The 12,665-nt window shown below is 48.2% G+C and overlaps 1 protein-coding gene across 1 annotated transcript in view; it reads left to right on the top strand.

Annotated features, from left to right (window-relative positions):
* Positions 1 to 12,665, top strand: part of LOC311132780 (CUB and sushi domain-containing protein 3-like) — a gene marked incomplete at its 3' end in the record, with an annotated part of 471,294 nt that overhangs the window by 441,793 nt on the left and 16,836 nt on the right. Inside the window, 2 exon segments of the mRNA XM_084166101.1 lie at positions 1,134 to 1,207; positions 6,017 to 6,128. Of these exon segments, the coding sequence (XP_084022227.1) occupies positions 1,134 to 1,207; positions 6,017 to 6,128 (186 nt within the window).

Genomic DNA, 12,665 nt, shown 5'->3' with positions numbered 1-12,665 from the left:
TAAATGATAAGGCATTGACAAAGTAGTCGCATATAATGTTATCACATCACAACATGGAACACAAATGTACCGAGGCACAGACATTATAGGACAAATACTGTCTTCATAAATATGTAGTATTCATGAAATGTCATATATTCCAAGACGGACCTCTCAGGATGATGAGAATTGCTTGGGATGAGATGTTCCTGCTGTGAGTGTGTGGAGTGGAGAGGGAGGGGAGGGGGTTATTTGTATGTGTGACTGAGTCTGAGTGTGTGTGTCTGAGTGTGGGAAGGGAGAGAGGGAGGGAGGGGAGAGGGGGAGGCGGTATTTATGTAATTGAACCAAAACAGGTTCTGTGCAGACAGGCCTCGTTTGATAGGTGCAAACTATTGTTTTCACTTAATTATGTTACGTTCGCACAATCATTTCCCAGACTGACTTTCTGTATGATTACGTTTTCATACAGAAGAGAGGAGGCAGAAACGATAGTGTTAGCTATGGCACGTTGCTGTGTGGGTTAGCTAGGCAGGCAGTAGTGGTGGTGGCGTGTGCTGCTGTCATTTTCTGAGGCTGCATTGAATCCAGGTCTATGCGTCAGGCCGAGGATGTCCTCTACATCCTAATGATGCTGCTTCCCTCCACACAGCCACACAGCTGGGCCCGATGCTGCTGCAACGCTGAAGTAACACTGCCCCCTACTGGGTCTTCTGCCTAGTATATTAAATTGGTTGTTATGTTACACTACCACTGCTGCTGATGCACTTACAGAAACACACTCAAGACAGATAGAAATTAATTTCTCAACCACCTTCATAAGCACTCACACAGACGTGCACACACACGCAATCACACAATGACACACAACTCTGTTTTAGGCTGGGTATGACTGCAGTAAGCTATGTTGAATCATTATGGGAACAATAGCTGTTCCTGTGGCTGTGTTACTGTATGTGTGTCCCAAATGACACCCTATTCCCTCTATAGTGCATTACTTTTGACCAGAGTCCTATGAGCCCTGGTCAAAGTTAGTGCATTATAAAGGGAATAGGGTGTCATTTGGGACGCAGCCTGTATGTCTCAAGTCTGCCATAGTTAAAGGTCTCTAAGATAATGTTATACAAACGTTCTCCTTTCTCTTTTTCTCTCAGAACCGACCCGTACTACCTGTGAGAACCCAGGGACACCTCGCTATGGTTCTCTGAACAGAACCTATGGCTTCAAGGTATTTTATGAACGCATACGGGGGTCTTACCTGAGAGAATGAACCTGATTCAAACTCATGGCCTTATAACAGTCAGATTGCATACTGAAGATATTTCGGTAATGTACTGTCTATGAATGTGTTATGTGCTGTCAGTGCTTAATTTGTAAATCGGGAGGTCCAGGAACACATAGTGAGCCCGAGAAAGGGGGTTATCCGGGGGCTCTGACGTATCGGAAAAACATTGAGAAAAAAAGTGTCAAACACAACGTGGCAGCGCAGCAGACAGAGTAAACAGCCAAGTAGCCTACTATCTATGGTGGTGAAACGGACAGCACTCTCCAAGGTGCTGATTAATTCAAAGTATTTTAGACGTCACTGCAGTATGCCTACATACTTGAGTATAGCTGTGGGGCTTACACAAGTCCGAATTTCTTATAGCCAAATTTTCTAGACAACAATGTAGAGCAACATTCTTAGACGACACTGCAGAACACCCACCATATGCATACATACATACATACATACATACATACAAACTCAGCTGTGGGGCTTACAAGACCCACATTTCATATAATTTTCAAGACATTAATGTAGCAGTAGAACAAATATCACAATATCGGAATATAACTTAAAATAAAATAAATCAATGTAGGCTACAGCAGAACACACATATGAGAATATATAGGCATCCTGCCTATTTGATTATATGAAGCACATATTCAGATTACATTCACAGTACAGAACAAGTTTGTAAAGAAAATAAAGTAAGTCCTACCTTAGTTTTCAAAACCTCCCACATGTCAAGTCGATTTAATTCCTGAGAGTCCATTTCTTGCTCAAAGCCATGAGCGGGCCTGTGGCTGTGACGTTTAACCTCCTAAGGCTGTTCTGAAGACTCTAGCTGTAGTGTATTTTTTCATTTTGTGTGTTAACTATAACCTGGGTGTCCTCTCTAGCCGTGTCTACAAGGCTGGCTGCCACCAAATGCCCCTTGGTTCAGGCATGTTCAAAAACCTTTTTTCTGAGGGCTCTTTGTTTTTGTGTTTTTTTTCTTCATCTGAGGCATAGGATGTTAACTTCCTGTACATTCCACCCACTCTTTTGCTAGTTTAATCCCTCCAGTCGTTTCTAGACCCAAGCGCCCTACCTTTTTGCATGTTGTACAGCCCAACTTTGAATTCTGCATGACAAGCCAGGGGTTATATGTTTGCTTGTTCTTGAACTGCAAATTGCACCTGCTCCGAGCACTTCGTCGGTGGATGCACTGCCCCCCTCCACCCCAGCTCCCCCTCTCCCGCTGAGTCTGACTCGCTAGTAGGCCTACTAGATAATAGAGGTGCCGGTGGTGATGCTGAACTGGCGGGATTAGCATTGCTGCTAGCTAACAGTTTGCCCCTCACTCCTCTCCTCCAGCAATGACAGTTCTCTGGCTCGTTCTGGGTTCGATTCACCATCTTTCTCTGGATTTTTGGACTTGAAAAATGTAATCAAACTCGATTGCCTTTTCTTATACATTTTTTATTTGGCTTTCCCACGATTCAAATTTAGTAGGAAGATGATACGGGACTTGATTACGTAGGGACCTCTTCACTAGCTAACCACCACTACCAAGACCTGTGTCAAAATCAGTTACTTACAACACCGGGCCTCCCCATAACCTCTATGTACAAATAAGAGAGCAAGTCTGGAAGCAGTGTGGCAGGATAGGATGATTACACAGAAGGATCACCGCGCTTTTACATGATGGTCTTTTTGGGGGGCGTGAGAAATAACGAGGCCACTTGATTTAACACTTTTATTAGAATGTCTACAGTGCGAACAGTGAAATAATTAATAAATCATGCCGCGAGAGGTACCTGATCCAGCCAAATAGATGCTGGAACAAACAAAGTCAAATCTGAGAGGTGCCGGATCCTGTTCCGACAGGATCCGGCTCAAATTAAGCACTGTGTACTATATGAAATATGAATGTGTTGTGAAGTCCTTAAGTAGGTACCCTTCAAATAAAGTGGTTGCAATACTTCAAGTCTCTCATTCACACACCAAGCTCATGTAGTCTCATACCTTCTGGACAAAGCCATAACACTATAGGTAAAAAAAACAATAAATCGTGGCCGAATGGCAAGACATTGATTTAGAGACAATGCTTTGGCCAGACAAAGTTACATAATGTAATTTTCTCAAGGGGAAGTTTTCCTTGGCTAATGATATGCAAATGAGGCAATGAATAGGTTCATTACTTATATGCAAATTCCATCTGGTATTTGAGTTGTTTAAACTTGAGATCTCTGCATGTATTGTCTGAACAGAGACCATAATGACCGTGACAATATGAATGTCAATGATGATGATGTTATGTCAATCATGGTGATAAAGATGGTGATTGTGGATATTTCACATGAAGCAGAAATGTTAATTAAAGAACAAAAAAAGTTATGAAACACCTTACCGTTTTGTACATTACTGTTTTAGAAATATCAACAGCCAACCAGAAAACAGGATTGTTGCTGAGAATAGAAACTCTGTGTTTACAAGGTTTCATTTTCCTGTGTGTTTTATTTATGTGTGTTTGTGTGCGTGTGTGTGTGTGTGTGCATGCTTCCGTCCATGCTTCCATGTGTGTGTGTGCCCGCATGCATGTCTCTCTGTGTGTGTGTGTGTGTGTGTGTGTGTGTGTGTGTGTGTGTGTGTGTGTGTGTGTGTGTGTGTGTGTGTGTGTGTGTGTGTGTGTGTGTGTGTGTGTGTGTGTGTGTGTGTGTGTGTGTGTGTGTGTGTGTGTGTGTTTCTGACTGTTCTGGAGTCCTAGGGTGTCTACACAGCATGACCTGCGAACACGAGTAGTCCTGCCTCCGTTTCATGTCCCTAATGAGCCTTAAAACGCTACGACTTTCCCCCACCAACAGAGCTGTGTTTACGTTGTTAGGAGCGATAAACAGGGCAAAACTGTACAGCAAATCGCATTGATTTGTTTGGGAAAAGAGAGACACATTTGCTGCATGGCTTGCCTCTAATTGTGAATCAAAAAGAAAGTTAGCAAATATCAAATTACATAAAAGTAAAGCACAGAATGTAGGCAAAGACAACACAGTGTTCCACTTCTCGCCTGTGGGGCTACTGCATCATACACATTGTATTAGATAGAATACATCTATCTAGGACAGACTGTACCAAATCATCAATCTATTCTAGACGTACATGTAAACACTAGTGCATTATACTGTGTTCAGAGTTACGGTGGTGGGATAAATACATGATGCATACAGAGAGTTACTATTCCACTGTAGAAATCAACACAAAAACAATAACACACAGATGACAGAAGGGAAGGTGAGAGGGGGATAGTTATCCCTCCCTGCTATTTCAGTAGCTCCTCCTCATTAAGACAAGACATGGAAAATAACTATTTTTGTAGCATGAATTAACATCACAAATATTTTCACCAGGGGACAAGGAGGAGGAGGGAGGAGGGGGAGGGATGGAGGAAGAGGAGGAAGGGGAGGGAGGGAGGAAGAGGAGGAGGGGGACGGAGTGAGGGAGGGAGGAGGAGGGGGGACGGAGGGAGGATGGGGGGGAGGGATGGAGGAGGAGAGGGGACGGAGGGAGGAGGGGGACGGAGGGAGGGAGGGGAGGGAGGAGGGAGGAGGAGAGAGAAGGAGGGAGGAGGAGAGAGAGGTAGGAGGAGGAGGACAGGTGAGGGTTCTTGCCCAAATGCACTGGCATTAAGAATTCAAGCCTTAATGTAATGTTTGGGGTCAAGTCATGCCCAGGCTTCAGAGAGAACAATGACATATCAGGCTTTTCACACCCATTAATCATTTGTCTCGTCCTCAGAATGGGGGGAGGGAGGGAGGGAGGGAGAGAGGGAGGGAGAGATATGAGAAAATGGGGCAAAGGAGTAAGGGAGAGAGAGAGGGTGATGAGATTGAGAGGGTAAAGAGAGAGACAGAGGGGAGAAATAGAGAGCGAGAGAGGGGGGGGAGAAAGAGAGGGAGGGATAAGAGAGAGAGAGGGAGGAGGAGAAATAAAGATTGAGGGAGTAAGGGAGGGAGAAGGAGAGGAGGCCTTGCTGGCTACTGATATTGAAGCAGAGTGAAGGAGATATTGTATTCCAGAGATAAGGCCCTGTGTCTATTACTCGTCAGACCATGTTCCAGCGCCGGGGACGACGTGTTAATCAATTAATGTGTGAAGCCACTGTGTCATTCCATGACACATTTTCATATTTCACTCCCCTGACTCTGTCACTTGGTTTAATGTCACACACACAGAGATGATCACACACACACAGAGTCGCGCATGCACATACACACACACACATGCAAGCAAAGCAGCGGAAGGCTGAGAGGGCTGAAAAGAGCTGACAAGAGCTTACCTGATGTGTCGCTCTGTGAAAGGGCATCAGTGATCAGTGATCAGTCTGTGGCAGACAGACAGACAAAGAACGTGTTGGTTTGATGTATGCTGTTTAAACAAAACCTTTCACAGGGATTCAATATTTGACATGTATGTGTACGTCAGTACACACTGCCTTTGTTTGATATCAAAATCAACATTGATATCAAACTAGCCTTTGAATGGAAGCACTCCTATTCCTCTTGAAGCCCAATGGACTTTTTAATCGTTATAAGCATCTGAGATTAATGTGAATGTAAGAGTGTGAGCTACTCTTTATGTCATTGGTACTATAACCACATACTGTAGATCCTAACCTATTGTATGTGTGTGTGTGTCCGTGAGTGTGCCCATGCGTGTGTGTTTTTCTATAGTTCTGTCCCTATTGTAAATGCAGGTGCACTCAGCTGTGTGTCTCTCTCTACTCCAACACAGGTGGGCAGCATGGTGGCGTTCCAGTGCCACCCGGGTCACCTGCTCCAGGGTTCCACCACCCGGCTGTGTCAGGCTGACCTTACATGGAGCGGCTCCCAGCCAGAGTGCATCCGTGAGTCACATCCCACCACCTACTGTCCCTCTATGACGCCCAGTCACACCCCCTACTGTCCCTCTATGACACCCGGTCACACCCCCTACTGTCCCTCTATGATGCCCAGTCACACCACCTACTGTCCGTCTATGATGCCCAGTCACACCCCCTACTGTCCCTCTATGACGCCCAGTCACACCCCCTACTGTCCCTCTATGACGCCCAGTCACACCACCTACTGTCCCTCTATGACGCCCATTCACACCCCCTACTGTCCCTCTATGATGCCCAGTCACACCCCCTACTGTCCCTCTATGACGCCCAGTCACACCCCCTACTGTCCCTCTATGACGCCAAGTCACACCCCCTACTGTCCCTCTATGACACCCAGTCACACCACCTACTGTCTCTCTATGACGCCCAGTCACACCACCTACTGTCCCTCGATGACGCCCAGTCACACCCCCTACTGTCCCTCTATGACGCCCAGTCACACCCCCTACTGTCCCTCTATGACGCCCGGTCACACCCCCTACCGTGCCTCTATGACGCCCAGTCACACCACCTACTGTCCCTCTATGACGCCCAGTCACACCCACTACTGTCACTCTATGACGCCCGGTCACACCCCCTACTGTCCCTCTATGACACCCAGTCACACCCCTTACTGTCCCTCTAAGACGCCCAGTCACACCCCCTACTGTCCCTCAATGACACCCGGTCACACCCCCAACTGTCCCTCTATGATGCCCGGTCACACCCCCTACTGTCCCTCTATGACACCCGGTCACACCCCCTACTGTCCCTCTATGACGCCCAGTCACACCCCCTACTGTCCCTCTATGATGCCCAGTCACACCACCTACTGTCCCTCTATGATGCCCAGTCACACCCCCTACTGTCCCTCTATGACACCCGGTCACACCCCCTACTGTCCCTCTATGATGCCCAGTCACACCACCTACTGTCCCTCTATGATGCCCAGTCACACCACCTACTGTCCCTCTATGATGCCCAGTCACACCCCCTACTGTCCCTCTATGATGCCCAGTCACACCCCCTACTGTCCCTCTATGACGCCCAGTCACACCCCCTGCTGTCCCTCTATGATGCCTAGTCACACCCCCTACTGTCCCTCTATGACGCCCAGTCACACCCCCTACTGTCCCTCAATGACACCCGGTAAAACCCCCTACTCTCCCTCAATGACGCCCTGTCATCCCCCCTACTGTCCCTCTATGACGCCCAGTCACACCCCCTACTGTCCCTCTATGACGCCCAGTCACACCCCCTACTGTCCCTCTATGACGCCCGGTCACACCCCCTACCGTGCCTCTATGACGCCCAGTCACACCCCCTACTGTCCCTCTATGACGCCCGGTCACATCCCCTACCGTGCCTCTATGACGCCCAGTCACACCACCTACTGTCCCTCTATGACGCCCAGTCACACCCACTACTGTCACTCTATGACGCCCGGTCACACCCCCTACTGTCCCTCTATGACACCCGGTCACACCCCCTACTGTCCCTCTATGATGCCCAGTCACACCCCCTACTGTCCCTCTATGATGCCCAGTCACACCACCTAATGTCCCTCTATGATGCCCAGTCACACCCCCTACTGTCCCTCTATGACACCCGGTCACACCCCCTACTGTCCCTCTATGATGCCCAGTCACACCACCTACTGTCCCTCTATGATGCCCAGTCACACCACCTACTGTCCCTCTATGATGCCCAGTCACACCCCCTACTGTCCCTCTATGATGCCCAGTCACACCCCCTACTGTCCCTCTATGACGCCCAGTCACACCCCCTACTGTCCCTCTATGACGCCCAGTCACACCACCTACTGTCCCTCTATGACGCCCAGTCACACCCCCTACTGTCCCTCTATGATGCCCAGTCACACCCCCTACTGTCCCTCTATGACGCCCAGTCACACCCCCTACTGTCCCTCAATGACACCCGGTAAAACCCCCTACTCTCCCTCAATGACGCCCTGTCATCCCCCCTACTGTCCCTCTATGACGCCCAGTCACACCCCCTACTGTCCCTCTATGACGCCCAGTCACACCCCCTACTGTCCCTCTATGACGCCCGGTCACACCCCCTACCGTGCCTCTATGACGCCCAGTCACACCACCTATTGTCCCTCTATGACGCCCAGTCACACCACCTATTGTCTCTCGATGACGCCTAGTCACACCCCCTACTGTCCCTCTATGACGCCCAGTCACACCCACTACTGTCCCTCTATGACGCCCGGTCACACCCCCTACTGTGCCTCTATGACGCCCAGTCACACCCTCTACTGTCCCTCTATGATGCCCGGTCACACCCCCTACTGTCACTCTATGACACACAGTCACACCCCCTACTGTCCCCCTATGACACCCAGTCACACCCCCTACTGTCCCCCTATGACACCCAGTCACACACCCTACTGTCCCTCTATGACGCCCAGTCACACCCCCTACTGTCCCTCTATGAAGCCCAGTCACACCCCTTACTGTCCCTCAATGACACCCAGTCTCATCCCCTACAGTCCCTCTGTGACGCCCAGTCACACCCCCTACTGTCCCTCTATGACGACCAGTCACAACCCCTACTGTCCCCCTATGACAACCAGTCACACCCCTTACTGTCCCTCAATGACGCCTAGTCACACCCCCTACTGTCCCTCTATGACGCCCAGTCACACCCCCTACTGTCCCTCTATGACACCCAGTCACACCCCCTACTGTGTCTCTATGACGCCCAGTCACACCCCCTACTGTCCCTCTATGATGCCCAGTCACACCCCTTACTGTCCCTCAATGACACCCAGTCTCATCCCCTACAGTCCCTCTGTGACGCCCAGTCACACCCCCTACTGTCCCTATATGACGCCCAGTCACACCCTCTACTGTCCCTCTATGACACACAGTCACACCCCCTACTGTCCCTCTATGACGCCCAGTCACACCCCCTACTCTCCCTCAATGACGCCCAGTCACTCCCCCTACTGTCCCTCTATGACACCCAGTCACACCCCCTACTGTCCCTCTATGACACCCAGTCACACCCCCTACTGTCCCTCTATGACACCCAGTCACACCCCCTACTGTCCCTCTATGACACACAGTCACACCCCCTACTGTCCCTCTTTGACGCCCAGTCACACCCTCTACTGTCCCTCTATGACACCCAGTCACACCCCCTACTGTCCCTCTATGACGCCCAGTCACACCCCCTACTCTCCCTCAATGACGCCCAGTCACACCCCCTACTGTCCCTCTATGACACCCAGTCACACCCCCTACTGTCCCTCTATGACACCCAGTCACACCCCCTACTGTCCCTCTATGACGCCCAGTCACACCCCCTACTGTCCCTCTATGACGCCCAGTCACACCCTGTACTGTCCCTCAATGACGCCCAGTCACACCCCCTACTGTCCCTCTATGACGCCCAGTCACACCCCCTACTGTCCCTCTATGACACCCAGTCACACCCCCTACTGTCCCTCTATGATGCCTAGTCACACCCCCTACTGTCCCTCTATGACGCCCGGTCACACCCCCTACTGTCCCTCTATGACGCCCAGTCACACCCCCTACTGTCTATTACCCTCTATTAAGAAAATGACCCTCTATGTTTCAAATAATGTTAATTCATTTTCAGTGGCAGTTATTAAATATGACTATGAAGCTTGGCAGAGTGTGACCCTATAATTTAGGGCCCATTGGGCTCTGACCAAAAGTAGTGCACTATATAGGGGATAGGGTGCCATTTCGGACACTGCCATCCACACACTGATCCAATTTCATGCAGATCGTTAGTCAGCCCCCCTCAGGGTAGTCTTACCCATTCAGCTACCTCCATGGGGATAGGGTGAGGCTGGGTCAGGTGGGGTGAGATGGTGGGTAAAGAGGGGATGGTGGTGGTGGTGGTGTCCTTTCTCTCAGTCTCTCTCTCTCTCAGTATCGGTCTCTCTCTCTGTCTCTCTCTCTCTCTCTTTCTCTCTCAGTTTCGGTCTCTCTCTCTCTCTTTGTCTCTCTCTCTCTCTCTCTCTCTCTCTCTCTCTCTCTGTGTCACCTATCCCAGGGAGGAGAGGAAGGCAGGCCCTGGTCTTATCTCCCCATACAGCCGTTCTCCCTCTCTCCACACTTCACCACACACACACACACATACAGTACACACACACCTCACTCCTGTGTCACACCATGGCCAAGCACCCACCCCTCCACTTCCCTCCATGTTCTCGGTCTCTGACCAGTAGACTGAGACTGTGAAAGACTCACTGAGCAAGGTAGGCATGGAGTACGACAAGCCAGTTGGCAGAACAGGGGTGACTTTACCAACCAAGTCACTGTGTGTGTTGTTGTTATGTTTCTCACACAGTCACAGCTTCAACGACAGCATCACTGACTGTCAAGAATATAGCACATAGCAGTAATAGCAGCAGTAGTAGTAGTAGTAGCAGTAGTAGCAGTAGTAGTAGTAGTAGTAGTAGTAGTAGTAGTAGTAGCAGTAGTAGCAGTAGTAGCAGTAGTAGTAGTAGTAGCAGTAGTAGCAGTAGTAGTAGTAGTAGTAGTAGTAGTAGTAGTAGTAGTAGTAGTAGTAGGATTAGCAGTAGTAGGATTAGCAGCAGCAGTAGTAGTAGTAGTAGTAGTAGTAGTAGTAGTAGTAGTAGTAGTAGTAGTAGTAGTAGTAGTAGTAGTAGTAGTAGTAGTAGTAGCAGCAGCAGCAGCAGCAGTAGTTGTCAAAATATAAATAGTAAAGTTAAGTAAAGATACCCCCAAAAACTACTTAAGTAGTATTTAAAAGTATTTTTACTTAAGTACTTTACGCCACTGGGTAGTAGTATTAGTTAGTAGTAGTAATAGTAGTGGTAGTGGTAGCAGTAGTAGTAGTAGTAGTAGTAGCAGTTGGAGTAGTAGCAGTTGTAATAGTAGTAGCAGTAGCAGTTGGAGTTGTAGTAGTAGTAGTAGTAGAAATGTACAGCCCTGAGGAGCAGTAGTAGTAGTAGTAGTAGTAGTAGTATGAGGAAGTGGTGTGAAAATATGATTTATATACTTTAAGTAAGTATAGGCCTACTGCAATGTAGAAATGAATGGATAGCATGAGAAAATGTTATGAATACGACTATAATTTCCAGCCAAATGGAAGAAGAGCGTGGGTGGTGGTGGCTGCACTCTCTCTCTCTCTCTCTCTCTCTCTCTCTCTCTCTCCACTGCACGTCTGTCTGCCCAGCCATAGGAAAATAGAGTGAACTCCATTAAACCAGTTTGTTACGAGGCTGACTTAGAGAGCACTGACAGATGGCTCCCAATCTAAGCCAACAGATTGCAGTTCATTCACTCCAAGCATCTCCACTCATAACTACATTGAACTATTTTTGTAATTAGCCTATATTCTGCCAATTGTTTGATTTTCTGTTTCAAAATCATGTGCGAAGAAATGGCAACACCCAGTGTCACACAAATGACATTGATATAGTACAATATTTCTAGGATTACTCATACTGTGTAATTTAATATTCAGTTACTGTTCATAGTCCTTTTGATATTGGAATTTCAGAAAACGAACACAAAATAAGTCACCATAACCTCTAACAATCTTCCTGTGTTGGACACACATGCACACACACAGACATACACAAGCATTCCACACACAAACAAAAAAGACCCAAAGATAAAAGAGCATTGGTCGGTTAGTTTGAGCATTGCTCCCTTCACAGACCTAATCCCAGTCCCTTTTGATCAAAGATGGATGATAGTGGTCCACTGGCTTAGCAGAATGACTGAGCATCTCCTACTGTTTGATCTTCCATGGGTTGGGGGGGCAGTGACAGGTACACACACACACACACACACTTCTCTCTGTCTCTGTGCAGTCTGCCACAACACATCAGTGTCTGTCTCACCCTCGATGGGTTGCTCAACTCAACTCCGGACCATCTCTGTAGACTATGTAGAATGCAACCATCCATCCCTGAAAAAGTAACCAGTCGTATAGCAGATGTCTTGAAAGTGCATAATGCATTGTGTTTGGAGTGTTCATTGTGTTTGGGGGGGGGGGGTTCTAAGTAGCCAGTGAATCAGTTCAGTAGTAGTGTATGCACATCCAGTCACTTGCAGGTGCAGGAGACAAAAAGTACAGTCATGACAGAAAGACAGATACCAGCCAGTGACTCTACAAAACAATATAAAAGGAAAAAAATAATTCAATAGAGCTTTGATGGTGACCCCAGATGAGAGCAGATAGTGAGAAGAATCATAGCAGTCTGTGAAAAAAGCTCTATTTTTTATCCTTTGCCCTCTCTTTCATTTTTTCTTCCTCTCTCTCTCTGCCCTCTCTCTCTCTTTCTATCTCTGCCCTCTCTCTCTCTCATTCTCTTTGTTCCTCCTTTTTTCTCTCCTTCTCTCTCCTTTGTCTCTCTGCCCCCATCTCTCTCGCGCTCTCTCTCTACCTTTCTCTCTCTCCCCCTCTCTCTATCTGCCCTTTCTCTCTCTCTCTCTCTCTCTGCCCTCTCTGTCTCTCTCATTCTCTTTGTTCCTCCTTTTT

The sequence above is a fragment of the Coregonus lavaretus genome, assembly GCF_964263955.1.
Source record: "Coregonus lavaretus genome assembly, chromosome: 7".
NCBI classification, from domain to species: Eukaryota; Metazoa; Chordata; class Actinopteri; order Salmoniformes; family Salmonidae; genus Coregonus; species Coregonus lavaretus.
The sequence above is the reverse complement of the archived record's forward strand: the minus strand, read 5'-3'. Positions and strand labels throughout refer to the sequence as shown.